The following is a 14953-nucleotide window of genomic DNA, read 5'->3' as shown; positions in this document are numbered from 1 at the left end:
TTTCTAGGGAGTTTTTCCTAGCCACTGTGCTTCTACACCTGCGTTGCTTGCTGTTTGAGGTTTTAGGCTGGGGTTCTGTACAGCATTTTGTGACATCAGCTGATGTAAGAAGGGCTTTATAAATAAATGTGATTGACTTCATTTTCTTGAAATAAAGTGGTGATCCTAACTGACCTAGGACAGGGAATTTGTATTGTGAAAAAATGTTAGGAATTGTGAAAAACTGAGTTTAAATGTATTTGGCTAAGGTGTATATAAACTTCCGACTTCAACTGTACCTCTCAAATACTTTCAGGTTTCTGTCGGTACCGGTCTTTAAAGATTGGAGGGTTGACCATTTTTACAATCTACAATGCAATCAATACTTTATATTGTGCTCCATTCAATAATATGAGATTCTGTGCCTTGATAAAATATTTCTGGACTAATACTGCCTGCCTCCTTGTGGATTCGTGCTTGCATTGCATGTCATATGTCACAGCACGTCGCACGGCGTTTATCAACTACAACCTGGTCTCATAGACCAAACGTAACATAGTAAACATAGCCAATGTTAGCTTTAGCCACCTTGCATTAGCGACGACAAATTAGAGTTCATAACATATCAAACGTTTCGGGAAACTCCAAATATATTGTACAAATCTCAATTCGTAACATATCATGCGAAATCGATTAATACATATCATACAAAACATAACACATTCACAATAATTATAAGATTTTCCCAGATTTTCATTTACTATGTTACGTCTTCCCCTGAGTCCACATTGCAACCGAACGTGAAGTGATATAAAGCAGCGTAAGGTGTCATAAGCGTTCTCTTTCCTGCCTATCCTTGGACGAGGAAGGCGGTGTATTCGCAGTGTTAATTTTTACCAAAAGTTTATCTACGAACATCAGGCAAAATGGTGAGTTGATTTTGAATTGTTTTGCTATGATTCGGTGGACCGGAGGTTTAGTGTTGTCCATGGGTAAAGAGTTGGCGACCTCCTTCCACATTGCCGGTGACCAGTTGAAAGGAACCGGGCCGGGTGAAGCAGCCTCCGGGGCACCCAAGATGGATGCTCCCTGTTTGAACTGCATGACGATGTTTAGAAAACCGCGGCGGACATAGCTAAATTAAGCCCCATATGAGATTTAATGAATTTAGGTACCAATTTTCTCCTTATAATTTCGTTTAAGGAATATGGTGGCTGTTTTGAATCTACGCAGACGTCTGTTGGTTTTTACTATCAAACTAACCATCTTTAGGGGTTTCAAGTCTGTTTTATAACTGGGCCCGCCCAGTTAACTCTAGGCCAGGGTTTTCCAAACTCAAGTAATCGGGACCCTAAGGGGTGCACGTTTTGAGTTTTGCGAGATGGTACTAGAACCGCAGACTCACCGAATCATCATGCGTTTTTACATTTTAATCAGCTGTATAGTGTTAAGGCAAAAACCAAGACATACACCCCTTCAGGTCCCGATGTCGACGACCGAGTTTGGGAAACACTGCTCTAGGTATCACCCGCTATAATTTTTGTTGTGGGTAATACTTTGTTTTTGACCACAAACGTTATAGCTAGTCACTGTTTGACAAGGGTCATTGGCAAAATCGATATTCAAAACCGTTGGTAATGGTAGCAAACTGGCCCATATGTCAATTCTAGTGTAACGTTAGATGGCTAACGCGCAATTTGGTTGTATACATTGGCCAGCTGGCAGTAAAACGTCAGTTATTGGGTCCAAGGTGGCGTGACTTCTAGTTAGGTCGTTATGTGTCGGATTGCTCAGATTTAGGCCAGCAAGTACAGCGTGATGCAGTTGTGCAAAATGGGCAGTTCCCAAGTAGCGTGCGTCACCGCTTATATCAAAAAGGCCTCTACTCGGGTCTAAGGCGTCATATGCGCCAACGCTGACTCGTTCAAGTCAAGGATCATATCTTCGCCTTTATCAACATAATAGGACTGCCACGAATACATGAGTCATCGAGCCAGCTGCCAATAGAGCTAGATTTAAGAACAGATTATTCTTTATTGGTCAAATCAGTGGCATATTGGCTGCTGGTGGTCCCTCCCTTTTTAAATTGGCTATGTGTTGAATTCCAGTCAGACTACTGCAGGCTACTGTCATGTCACCAGCCAAGATGGATAACATATCACCTCACCCCATTTGAACAGGAGACTAGGCCTAATGCAAAAATCAGCATCCCTTTTCTGATGTGCCTTTATAAAAGAGCTAGGTCATCAATGCATTGTAGTAGCCCTTTTCCTCTAGCTAGATGGGATTATCAATGATGTTTGTTTCTATAGGACAGTCAATCCATCATAGCTCATTTCTTTCTGTGTTGCCTTTCATTGCTCCTAGGAGTTTGACCAGGGTTGCTGCTGTTAAGAAATGTCAAATGCATTTAATCACGTACATATAAAGTGAATCGATTTGAATTTTCACTTAGTTGTGCACTGATGTTAATGGGAGACTAAGTTGGGGTTTGCCCCCAAATTTCATTTTGCCAGTTTAGTTAAGACTGGGAACAAATTCTCTACCATTTTCTGATTATGTGGATCTTTGTCTCAGGTGAACTTTACAGTGGACCAGATCCGTGCCATCATGGACAAGAAATCCAACATCCGTAACATGTCTGTGATCGCTCACGTGGACCATGGCAAGTCCACGCTGACCGACTCCCTGGTGTCTAAAGCCGGGATCATCGCGGGGTCTCGCGCTGGAGAGACACGCTTCACAGACACTCGCAAAGATGAGCAGGAGCGCTGTATTACCATCAAGTCCACGTAAGTAGTACAGGGTCATGTTCCTTCTGGTGATAAATGTTTTACAACTAAAAAAAACAGGTTTCTTATTGGAAAAGCTTTGGTAGTCCCTCTTTCAGTCTGGTTGCCTCCATTTAATTGTGAGTGAATACAACCCAGGAGTGCCTGTATGTATGTTGCTTGGGGGGTGGAGCTCTTGAAGTTAAAATTGTTGGCCTTCCCTGGAATAAATGTAAAAGAACAAAGTAATGTATATATTTTACTTGAAGAGTGAGCGCTGCCCCTCCATGTGATCTATTGACTCAGAGTGGCTTCTGAGCACCTTTCCCATTGCTGTATGATCGGTTGTCATATGCTCTCACGTGTTCATTTGTCTGCTGCCCTGTGTACATAGTCATGAAACACTGATCACTTTCATAATGTTAACGGACTGGTTTACCCACTTCATAGGTATATATGGTATTCTATTCCAGGCCTATCCTATTGCTGTACATGTACTATTCAGATAAACTACAGTACCAGTTGGGACACCTACTTAGGGGTTTTGCTACATTGTAGAATAATAGTGAAGGCATTAACAATGACATTACACATGGACTCATGTAACCAAAAAGTGATAGTTTTTTACTATCCCTGTCTGCATCTCACAGCTGACTGGGATGCTTGGTTTCAGACAAACAACCACATAAAAATATAGAATTCACCTGTTCTCTACCCTCCCTTGCTCCTCTCAGGGCCATCTCGATGTACTATGAGCTGGGGGAAAACGACATGGCTTTCATCAAGCAGTCCAAGGATGGGCTTGGCTTCCTCATCAACCTGATTGACTCACCGGGCCATGTGGACTTCTCCTCTGAGGTCACAGCCGCCCTTAGGGTCACTGACGGCGCACTGGTGGTGGTCGACTGCGTCTCAGGTACTCATGGTCTTGTTTCTGTACTTCGGTCTCTTGCTGTTTCTTTGTCCCAGTCGCCACTCCCACTCTTGTCATGTTCATTTTAGTCATTTAGCGTATGCTCTTATTCAGAAGCACTTACATGATCAATTATGGTTGAGTACCTTGCTCAGGGATATGTCAGCAGATTTTTCACTAAGTCTGCCTCGGGATTCGAACAGCAACCTGTTACTTGCCCAATGCTCGTAACCATTAAGTTAACTTGTTCATCTAACAGCTTCTTGTTCTCCCATGGTCAGGTGTGTGTGTGCAGACAGAGACTGTGTTGAGGCAGGCCATTGCTGAGCGCATCAAGCCGGTGCTGATGATGAACAAGATGGACCGGGCCCTGCTGGAGCTGCAGCTGGAGCCTGAGGACCTGTTCCAGACCTTCCAGCGCATTGTGGAGAACGTCAACGTCATCATCGCCACCTACGGAGAGGATGAAGCGGGACCAATGGGTGCCATCATGGTGAGACCGGCACGGGTTGTGTCAACAGAGTTCTGTGGTTTAAATGGACGTCTAACATGCTTGTTACACCACAATGGAGAAACCATGTCCAGTTAAACTTAGATGTAAATGGGACTAGTCCTCTAAACTCATCATAGGGAAACATGTTTGACATAACAGACAATGACCTGGCCCTATTGTCTTCCCTCAGATTGACCCTGTGATTGGTACCGTGGGGTTTGGGTCCGGCCTCCACGGCTGGGCCTTCACTCTAAAGCAGTTTGCTGAGATGTACGTGACCAAGTTTTCTGCTGGCAAAGACACCCAGCTGGGATCAGCAGAGAGGTGTAAGAAGGTGGAGGACATGATGAAGAAGCTGTGGGGAGAGAGGTACATGCGCACCCACTGTACATGATGACCTACTACTGTACATAGAAACATTCTGTAAGAAGATGTGAGGACATGATAAATATTCATCCGGACAGTACTGGAACAAGATGAGCGTTTAGATGGACAGACCAAAAGATGTGCGCACAAGTGCAAGACTCAAATGTTGAAATTACAGGTAGACACTTACTCTGGGTGTGTTCCAGATAGACATTCTCTGTGCAGATTGTCATATCTATAGATAGATAAATATGCTGTCTGGGGAAGTGTAGCATCTCATGAACCACAACAATGTGAATTAGTAACTCTATTTCCACAGAGCTGCACTAAATGTATCTGGAATGCACTTTCTCTCTCTCTCTCCCTCTGGGCGCACTTGATTTTTTTTTAAACGCCCGTTGTGCTGGTTAGGCGGTGCTTGTACCTTAGGACCAATGAAATGGTTCCAAGGGACAACTCCACCTACCCCGGCACTTCGGACAAATTAAATTAAGTGTGCCTGTTCTCTCTCGCTTTCTCAATCACACGTGCACAGGTGAGGGCGTGGAAATATTGAAAAGTGATTGCAGGTATGTGGCGTGACACGGGCAGCCCCATATGTACAGTGTTTTTCTCTGTATGGAGACCTGAGGAAGACCAAAGGGTTGAAGACAAAGTAAACCCATTTGGGAGCCTAAATTGCAGGTGCGCACTCTTCTCTTATGCTGGCAAACAATCTGACGTGTTGCAAATAATTCCTGTTTTGGCTGTTTACGTGTCACGGCTGATTGTAACCTACTATATGTAAATGCTTGCGAGTTCCTGGCTGTCGTAGTGACATGAAGTTAACTGTTGCACTTTTTCCTTGACTCTTAATAGCACTGGTTTTGCAGATGGCAGCTAATTTTGAAGACAGTTTTACCAAAAGGTTTTGTTTGCAAATGGGGTCTAGGTCCATTCGAATTAGTCAGTCAATTCAGGAAGTAAACTAAAATGAAAGGTTTAATTATTGAAAGGGTGGTTATTTTCTCAAACCTGAAAAGGTTCAGTAATTTATTTCAAGTTATTCCATGTTTTAAATTCAAATTACTAAATTAATTTCAATTGGAATGGACCTCTACCCTGGTTGCAACTTGGGTTGAATGCACTTTTGAAATGTGCACCGCTCTCTCTAAGAGCGTCTACTAGATGACAACTGTCGATGTGAATGTTAAACATGTGTGATGTTCACCTGGTAGGTTTTTTGACCCAGCCACTGGGAAGTTCAGTAAATCTAACCTTGGCCCTGATGGTAAGAAGCTGCCCCGTACCTTCTCTCAGCTGGTCCTGGACCCTATCTTCAAGGTGATCCCCCAACTGTTGATCAATTTTTATTTTACTAGTTAAATTGCTTAACATTAATTGACTGTAATTCATTGACCAATAAAATATACATATTATGGTAAGCAACTTCTCCCTTCCTCCCTCCAGGTATTTGATGCCATCATGAACTTCAAGAAGGATGAGACAGCCAAGCTGATAGAGAAGCTGGACATCAAGCTGGACTCTGAGGACAAGGAGAAGGAGGGCAAGCCCCTGTTGAAGGCGGTGATGCGTCGCTGGCTCCCGGCCGGAGAAGCCCTGCTCCAGATGATCACCATCCACCTGCCCTCCCCTGTCACCGCCCAGAAGTACCGCTGTGAGCTGCTCTACGAGGGACCAGGAGACGACGAGGCCGCCATGGGTGAGGGCGCCTAACTTCAGCCAGCCCACAGCTTACACACCAAGACACACACGGCGCTTTGTCTCACACAACATCCAAAATAAAGTAACCGTCCATGTCAACTAGAAAAGGATTAGACATCACATTTCCTAGTTGATATAAAGTCTGGTATCATAATCCTGATTAACATCTTCTCAGGTATCAAGAACTGCGACCCCAAGGCTCCCCTGATGATGTACATATCTAAGATGGTGCCCACCACAGATAAGGGTCGCTTCTATGCCTTTGGCCGTGTGTTCTCTGGCTGTGTGTCCACCGGCTTGAAGGTGCGTATCATGGGACCAAACTTCACCCCGGGGAAGAAAGAAGATCTCTACATCAAGCCCATCCAGAGGTGTGTTTGGGGGTACCATTTCAGCGCAGCAGATGCGTATGACTTCAAACTTTTTTTAAAGCGTTGTACCGCCTCTTCATCCCTCTCCCATTTGTCTCCTCTTTCTACCACTGTAGGACCATTCTGATGATGGGGCGTTACGTGGAGCCCATTGAGGATGTACCATGTGGGAACATTGTTGGTCTGGTTGGAGTCGACCAGTATCTGATTAAGACTGGGACCATCACCACATTTGAACAGGTGGGTTGTACAGCTCATGTTTTACTAAAGCAAAACTCTAGATGGCTTTGACATGACGAGCGCTCTGGTCAAAAGTAGTGCACGACCTAGGGAATGGGTTGCTAATTTGAACAGACAATGGATGAATATTTCTTACGTCATATATGCTTGTCCAACAGGCCCACAACATGCGTGTGATGAAGTTCAGCGTCAGCCCTGTGGTGAGGGTGGCTGTGGAGGCCAAGAACCCTGCTGACCTGCCCAAGCTGGTGGAGGGACTGAAGCGTCTGGCCAAGTCTGACCCCATGGTGCAGTGTATCATCGAGGAGTCTGGAGAGCACATCATCGCCGGGGCCGGAGAGCTTCATCTAGAGATCTGTCTCAAGGATCTGGAGGAGGACCACGCCGGCATTCCCCTGAAGGTGAGGGAGGGGGAGGCATAGGGAACAAGATTGTACTCAAGGAGGAGACTAATGTAGTTGGAGAAAGCAATGGTGAACTACGGAGGTGATTTTGTGTTCCACTGACAGAATCTACGTGTCTTTGCTCTGTTGCTTTCTCAAGACAGTCGTGGAGATATCTGTGGACTAACTTGCTGTCCTAACCTGAGTCACAACTCCTCACCCTTACAGAAATCTGATCCAGTGGTGTCCTACAGGGAGACTGTGTCTGAGGAGTCTGAAGTGATGTGTCTGTCCAAGTCCCCTAACAAGCACAACCGTCTGTACATGCGGGCTAAACCCTTCCCCGACGGCCTGGCCGAGGACATCGAGAAGGGGGACGTCAGCCCCCGACAGGAGCTGAAAATCCGTGCCCGTTTCCTGGCTGACAAGTACGAGTGGGACGTGTCAGAGGCCCGTAAGATCTGGTGCTTCGGCCCCGACGGTACTGGACCCAACCTGCTGATGGACGTGACCAAGGGAGTCCAGTACCTGAATGAGATCAAGGACAGCGTTGTGGCTGGCTTCCAGTGGGCTGTCAAGGAGGTGGGTTTGCGTTGAGCTTGATGACCAACTGCTGCATCATGAATCATTTTCCTTGCAGAAGCTCATTAAAGCATTATAGTTTAAATCTACATTCATGTCTTCAGTTTGTATGTGTAGTTAGGTTAGAATCTCCAGTGTAGGCCATGCTGCAGGTACCAAGTCTACTTAGTCATTTTTGTCCCGAGTTGTGACATGCAGTTCCTTCCACCCTCCTACAGGGTGTGTTGTGTGAGGAAAACATGCGTGCAGTCCGCTTCGACATCCACGACGTGACCCTGCACACAGACGCAATTCACCGCGGTGGTGGACAGATCATCCCCACGGCCCGCAGAGTGCTGTATGCCTGCCAGCTCACCGCCCAGCCACGACTCATGGAGCCGGTCTACCTAGTGGAGATCCAGGTGTGTAACTACTTTGCCACTAACCTGACTGCTTTCTTACATTGATTTGTATGCTAGTCTAAAGGGGTCTATTTGTAATCAACTGATTTTTCTGAATGCGTTTCTGGCCTCTGCAGTGCCCAGAGCAGGTAGTGGGTGGGATCTACGGCGTGCTGAACAGGAAGCGAGGCCATGTGTTCGAGGAGTCCCAGGTGATGGGCACACCCATGTTCATCGTCAAGGCCTACCTGCCTGTCAACGAGTCATTTGGTGAGTTACCTCAATCTGGCGCTTACCAGGGACGCATTAAGAGAATTGGCGTTTCCATGTACATTTCAAATGGACTGAAATTAAATCGTGCTGACCCAACCCTGTGCAGAAGTTATGTCAGGTAAGAATGGCAGATGGACCTCAAAGGTTAACTGTCCTGTTCCTGTCCCCCGCCCCCAGGGTTCACCGCTGACCTGCGCTCCAACACGGGCGGCCAGGCCTTCCCCCAGTGTGTGTTTGACCACTGGCAGATCCTCCAGGGAGATCCCCAGGACCCCACAACCAAGACTGCCATTGTGGTGGCCGAGACCAGGAAACGCAAGGGGCTGAAAGAGGGCATCCCGGCCTTGGACAACTACCTGGACAAATTGTAAATGTTGTCCTGGTTCCCCCTAGCCACTACAACCCCCACCCCACTTGTGTAGATTGATAATGATTGGGTAGGCATACGCAATATGTGGAAGATTTCACCTAGCCTATCGGAGGGTAACGTGACGCTATTGGCATATTGCTTATGGTATACCTATCCGACCCTTTCAGATGTACACAGTGCCCAGGGGAAGGGACTAGGGCTTGGTTTTGGAAGTTAGTGGTTCTCTGACCTTTTCCCCCCTTCTATTCCTCCATTGTACGAGTGAGGGATGGGACTGTACAGTGCACTGTGCGCAGTAGCGCTTGCCTAAATGGAAACCTGGTGACATTAATCCAAGGATGGAAAATGTCAATCATAATAAAGATGAATAGAAATTGTACATGGCGTGGATGTCTTTATTGGCTTTTGAATGGTTTGATGAGGACAGCCAGAATATAAATAGTACAATTTTGGTTCAACTGAAGGCAGTTTCTATATAATCCTTACCTTCACTGTATACATCCAAGACCAGCTGTGTTCTACAACTTGGTAGTTTTGGACACTCAATTCAGTCTGCATCAAAGTTGCTTTAGTGTGATTGCCTTTAAATGAGTGTTTCCCTCTTTGTGGGGTCTGCAATGCTTCATCTGGTCCATAATTAATTGCACCTTAAAATAAAGATGCTTTTACTGTAAAGTACCTAATACCTATGGTTCTTTGAGGCTTTTTTCCAAGGACCAGAACATCTCAAGATGAAGTTATTTGCCCACAATCAACATCTTGCAACAAATATTAGTAAGGAATACAATTCTGCACCTGACATCCTGTAAAGGCAACATTTTGAATATGGAGACCTGACGGTTAAAGATATTTCCCCTGTTTTGTTAGTGTCACAGATCAAGCAGATGGATCCTAATTGGTAGTGTAACAGTATGTTGTTCATATATACATTGGAGTAGCTGGATGCATCTCACTCCCACATGAATTTAGCTACAGACCATAAGGGGTGGTTCTGTAAATACATCTCAAGCTCTCCTTTTCCCAAGTTAGTCAATAGTTCTGACCAGTATAGAGGCCCAGTGGGAGTTGAGAGAGAACATGCTCCAATTGTTGATGGGCATTTGTTACATATTCAAACGGCCAGAGTCTCAGCAGTCCAGTGACCCTGAGCCCTCAGGTCTAGGTATAGAAGATGACTTCGGGGATCTGTCCGTCTTCTACTGAGGTGCCGTTGTTGTTGCCCGCAGCGTAGCAGAAGGTGAAGCATGTCTTGGTGCCAGTGGAGGACGACTCGTGAGTCACCTTACGCATTCCTTTGGTCCCATAGTGAGAGTCAGGACCCTGAGAGACATGAAGGGGGAATCACTGTTACACAGCCAGAACAGGACCAATCAAAACATGTACAGTAAGCCTGTACCTTGAGTGTGGCGCAGGCTGTGTAGTTGACGTTGGGTAGGATCTCCACCGGGTCCTTGAACATGACTCTGAAGGTGTTGGATGAGCCATCACAGCTGAAGCCTGTGTCGTTCTGACCCAGCACTGTGTTACTATCTGTGTGAATGATCTGGGATGAGAGAGGGAAACGTTACAGAAACAATCTCCCTGGCCCCATATTCCCAGTATAGTGCACTATAATGGGATTAGGGTGCCACTTGGGACAATGGTTACACCAACACGCTGCTAATATATATCCACAGGAACATATATATTGTCATCAATGATTTAGGAGAGACAAATACCAGAGAGGGAAGGGAGTCTTTGTTCCAATGTATTCTGTCTATATAAATCAAATATGATTGACTGATTTGGTTAGTTAAGGTGGGCAGTGCCTGGATGTTGACTTGGTAGTCTGTGGGGCCGTGTATGGAGCCGTAGAGGCCAAAGCCCACCACGAAGATCCTCCTGTTCACTGAAAACCTGAGAGAAGAGGAGGAATATTAAAACAGGAGAGGAGGAGAAGAAAAGGAATATTAAAACAGGAGAGGAGAAGAGGAGGAGGAATATTAAAACAGGAGAGGGGAAGAGGAGAAGAAAAGGAATATTAAAACAGGAGAGGAGAAGGAATATTAAAACAGGAGAGGGGAAGAGGAGAAGAAAAGGAATATTAAAACAGGAGAGGAGAAGAGGAATATTAAAACGAGAGGAGAAGAAGAGGAATATTAAAACGAGAGGAGAAGAAGAGGAATATTAAAACGAGAGGAGAAGAAAAGGAGGAATATTAAAACAGGAGAGGGGAAGAAGAGGAGGGGATAAGAGGGATAGATTATGTCCTCAGGAAATATTTCTGAGATTACCTATCACACACACACACAAGGTTAATTTGATCTGTGCGTGTTCTCACCGTATACGGTCACTGGTCCCACTGTAGCCCCAGCGGCTCTCCACCTGTCCGAAGCGTGTGATGCTGCACTCCTTCCCCCGTAGGCAGCAGCGAGGCCGGTCGATGAACTCTACGCGGGGCTTTGGGTTCACCGTGAAGTGAAGGAACAGACTCACCACCTCACTGTCTGTCAGGATACTGGACTGGGCCGGTCCTGGTTGGAGACACAGCAGGGATAGGAAGACATGACATCAGAGTGAGGGAGACTGAGATTGTGAGAGAGACATACAGTGTGCAAAAATGACAATGTCACTGTGTGTGTGTGCTACCTGCGGCAAACTCCTCGATAGTCATGAGTGGGAAGCGGATGAGGGCGAGGGCCTTGCCCAGGACCCTGCGTTTGTTCTCTGGGGTGGGCTGTAGCTGCTGCCGGTGGGCCTCTGCCTCTGCCCAGCGTACCGCCGCAACAAATAAACGCACCTCCCTCACCCCCAGAGTGTCCCGCTCCAGCACAGCTACTAAAGTATCTGTGAGAGGGTAGAAAGATGGAGGGAGTAGACAAGAGGGAAAGCGAGAAGACAGAGAGGAAGAAGAGAGGGAAGGAACGGAAGACATAGAAGGGGAAAGAGTGAAAAGGAGAGGAGCGAGGGAGCAGTCGTCATGAGACAAACATTGCCATGCGCATTTCAAGAATGCATTACCATATGTAGAGTGAACTACAAAACCCAAAGTGAACTACAGTACCCAGATCTATGTCAGTGAAACCCTCAGCTGCGAGCGCATCTCCGGTATTCTTGTCGATGTTCTCTAGACACAAGCTGGCAAGCTGGGGCTCATCGAAAAGTCGAGCCTGAAACACACACATCGATCAGAGACTCACAGTAAACAGTAGTTTACTTAACATAAACTGACCAACATTTGAGATGTTCAGACAAACTGTACCATAGTTATTTTGATACTGGGTCAGGCCACCCAATCAGGCACTGGTTGACTTGTTTAGAGAACGCATCCCAGACAGACAGTACAATACAATAGTAGCTGACCTGAGTGAGCAGCATGAAGGCATTGTCTGCCCGCAGGTTCTTCTTGAGGAATTCCACACAGTGGGCCTCCAGGGATGGCACTGCATACTTCTTAGCTGTGTACAGAGTGGTCATCACCGTCTCAGGCCCTATTTGGACCTCATCAGAGTACAGGAACCTGGGGGGGACAAGATTAGATTACTGATAGCAAGGGACCTTTAATCTTCAGGCGTCAGTATGTTGTATTTACTAGGGATCCTGGGGTACATACACATTACGACACATCACACATAAAACAAAACATTAAATAACAACACTACATATCTACAATGCAGAATGAATAATACCACCATACAACAATATTACAATGTATGTGTGTAGAGTGCGTGTGCTAGCCTGTGTGTGCGTATGCGTGTCTTGCTTCAGTTCGGCTGGCGGAAGTCGGCTAGGCGAAAGAGTGTGCATATTCCCTTAAAAAGACCTTTGTTTAAGAAATTAGAGAAAGGCAGCAATAGTACCGTTTGTCCATTTTGAGACACCATAGATAGTATACACTTCCTCAAAACAGTCTGAATTAATGTAACGCAATAAATCTGTAATTAATTAGACGTTTTTGCCGAGGAGATCTTAGACTCACAATTTTACATCTAGTTAGAATGTTTGGCGCAGTATTTCTCAATGGGGGGAAAAAAGGTCATTATAACGACTCGTCTCTTGTTGAACAACAACAAAGACTTTATTAAAGAATTCTGACAGTTAACCAATCACAGACGAAGGGGTGTATACTTCGGCTCCCGAACTTCAGCTGGCCTTGAGAAAAAAAAATGTGTGCCCGAACAAAAATGTCACCATGTGGACATGTGGCCTTCAGAGGACATACGCTTTGAACACACCAACAACATCATTGCATTTTGGTACACCACAATTACATTCATTTTCAATGAAAATGGCGCGTTTGCATTGCGTTGCAGAGGCAGTTGCAGTGCGTTTGGTGTAGATTCATCGAACATATGTGTCAAACTGTATACATAGACGGTTTGACAGAAATGGTAGCAGAAGGTGAATGTTGAACTTTTGTTGCATACATTTCCAGATGATGCTGCGTACAATTTTGCGCAACGCCGCTGTCGGTGTGTTGGAAGCATTAAAGGCCCTGCATGGTCAATCCACCATCTGAAGTGGCCATGCAACATTTACTGTGATTCAGCCTCCACAGATGTCAGGGCTTTCATACTTCTTGCGCTTCTAGCGAGTGTGTTAATACAGTGTGTTAATACAGGATGTACCGCCCCTTCCTACCATCAACCAATCATGTCAATATGGGGGTATACAACTTTGAGGCGCACAGCAATGTGGTAGAGAGTTTGAGTTGGCGTCTGGATGCCTCCAGAGGCTTAGCAATTGCATCACACCCTCAGACCACATTGTCAGATTAAGCATATATTGGCTTTAACAGTCTTTGGTGGAACCGATAACCTGGGTTCTGGCCATAAACTGTCCAATACCTTGGATGGGACCATTTGCGCTATTATGATTGTAACGTTTCTAAACCAGGAAGTACTCCTTACTTCAGTAATGCTAGAAAGGCTGCAGGTTCGACATCTGGCAAATCGATTTCCGTTGAGGTGGTCGCCATACCCCCGTTGAACATGGCATCGAAGACTGCGCTGCCCACAGCGAGAACGAATCTAACCAAAACCAAAGCCATCATCAAATCAAAGCTTTTCACCACTAACATTATGCATTAAACTCGCTTGGATTAATAAACTTGTAAATTAGACGAATTTCTTTACTTTCTAATACTAACCATCCTTTGTAGACAAACTATAGTAATAAGGAAATGCACGTTCGTGCTTACCTGTGTGCGGGTATTCGTTGCACTCCCATACCTTTCCCCACCAGAAAATGAACGTCACTCAGAACCTCATTATTGAACAGGAAAGCAAACCGTTCCTTTACGGTGCTTTTCGTCGCCTGCCAGTTGTACACGGGCTCCCGGTAAACCACAACATCAGCGGCCGGTGGTGCTGACGACAGTGAGGAATGGGTTCCTGGAACACTCGCAGCCGTTGCTCCGGAGCCCCCCCTTGCCGCAGCGCTTTGAGCTGACGCTTGCTGAATCGAGTTCTGCACAGTCGGTTGAGTTCCAGCTGCAACACCGGCGCTTTCGCCTCCGCCAGGCCCCGACTGCGGGTTGGGGCGCCTTGCAGGCCCCTGAACCCCTCCGGTCGCACCAGTGGGCCCACCGTTGGACGTCGGCATTGAATAACCACTGTTGCTGGGCTGGCCATTTCCCAAAGGCCCTGGGCAGGAGAAATGTAAGGAGGGAGGCCTGCCGCTGTAGTCCCCAGCAGCCATCTTGAATCTGACAGATCATGGGAGGGGCGTGACGTAAACATAAACGGAACACGGTCGGGTACGTGAACCAGAGGAGAACAGATTCTTGCTTGTTTCAAGAGTCTCACTCAATTTTGGCTGATGCCAACTTCTGGAGCTCACAGTGGGGCAACGATATTTGGCTTTCCCATGGATCTGAACGCTCTGCTGGTGTCACTACAATGAAAAATACCTTTGGTGGTAATATTCTACACTCGGAATGTGACCCCTTTGGTCACTTTATTTGTCTTGTGATCAGTTACAATGACATTACACTCATTACTGTAAACTTCTACGTGTACAACACCAAACATGAGAATGATGAGTTGCTTGAATCGTTATTATTGATAGGAGGGGACTTTAACATTACAATAGATATTTCAACTGATAGATGGCCCCCCAGGTAGGCCAACCAATCAGAATTTGGGTTT

At 46.1% G+C, this 14953-nt stretch overlaps 2 protein-coding genes across 3 annotated transcripts; one reads left to right on the top strand and one right to left on the bottom strand.

Annotated features, from left to right (window-relative positions):
- The first annotated feature begins 801 nt into the window (after positions 1-801).
- LOC135510642 (elongation factor 2b-like) lies at positions 802-9204 on the top strand. The gene is made up of 14 exons (XM_064931727.1): positions 802-908; positions 2557-2771; positions 3485-3666; positions 3945-4156; positions 4347-4525; positions 5740-5845; positions 5972-6224; positions 6402-6597; positions 6714-6837; positions 6996-7238; positions 7449-7802; positions 8021-8203; positions 8320-8452; positions 8633-9204. The coding sequence occupies exons 1-14, from the start codon at positions 906-908 to the stop codon at positions 8824-8826; spliced, it is 2577 nt and encodes an 858-aa protein (XP_064787799.1). The 5' UTR covers positions 802-905; the 3' UTR covers positions 8827-9204.
- Positions 9205-9611: 407 nt separating this feature from the next.
- Positions 9612-14537, bottom strand: LOC135510648 (BTB/POZ domain-containing protein 2-like). 2 transcript variants are annotated; one of them, XM_064931740.1, is made up of 9 exons: positions 14005-14537; positions 13715-13834; positions 12168-12324; positions 11869-11974; positions 11454-11651; positions 11146-11338; positions 10544-10721; positions 10222-10368; positions 9612-10145 (listed from the first exon to the last, which is right to left on the bottom strand). In XM_064931740.1, exons 1-9 carry the CDS (start codon positions 14502-14504, stop codon positions 9984-9986), a joined length of 1761 nt encoding a protein of 586 aa, XP_064787812.1. In that variant the 5' UTR covers positions 14505-14537; the 3' UTR covers positions 9612-9983. The 2 variants fall into 2 exon arrangements, with proteins under 2 accessions (XP_064787812.1, XP_064787820.1); XM_064931748.1 differs by having other exon boundaries at positions 10634-10721.
- Positions 14538-14953: the final 416 nt, after the last annotated feature.

Source organism: Oncorhynchus masou, chromosome 3 (assembly GCF_036934945.1).
Source record: "Oncorhynchus masou masou isolate Uvic2021 chromosome 3, UVic_Omas_1.1, whole genome shotgun sequence".
Lineage (NCBI taxonomy): Eukaryota > Metazoa > Chordata > Actinopteri > Salmoniformes > Salmonidae > Oncorhynchus > Oncorhynchus masou.
This window is presented reverse-complemented; position numbering and strand designations above follow the sequence as displayed.

Excerpts from the sequence above, each read along its gene's own strand:
- LOC135510642 (XM_064931727.1), top strand. Across the intron at positions 6,598-6,713 it reads TACATCAAGCCCATCCAGAG|GACCATTCTGATGATGGGGC; the intron begins GTGTGTTTGGGG and ends CTACCACTGTAG. Across the intron at positions 6,838-6,995 it reads CCATCACCACATTTGAACAG|GCCCACAACATGCGTGTGAT; the intron begins GTGGGTTGTACA and ends CTTGTCCAACAG.
- LOC135510648 (XM_064931740.1), bottom strand. The coding sequence starts at position 14,504 with ATGGCTGCTGGGGACTACAGCGGCAGGCCTCCCTCCTTACATTTCTCC. Across the intron at positions 12,325-13,714 it reads GCCTTTCTAGCATTACTGAA|GTTCCTGTACTCTGATGAGG; the intron begins GTAAGGAGTACT and ends TGTCCCCCCCAG. Across the intron at positions 11,339-11,453 it reads TATCGAGGAGTTTGCCGCAG|GACCGGCCCAGTCCAGTATC; the intron begins GTAGCACACACA and ends GTCTCCAACCAG.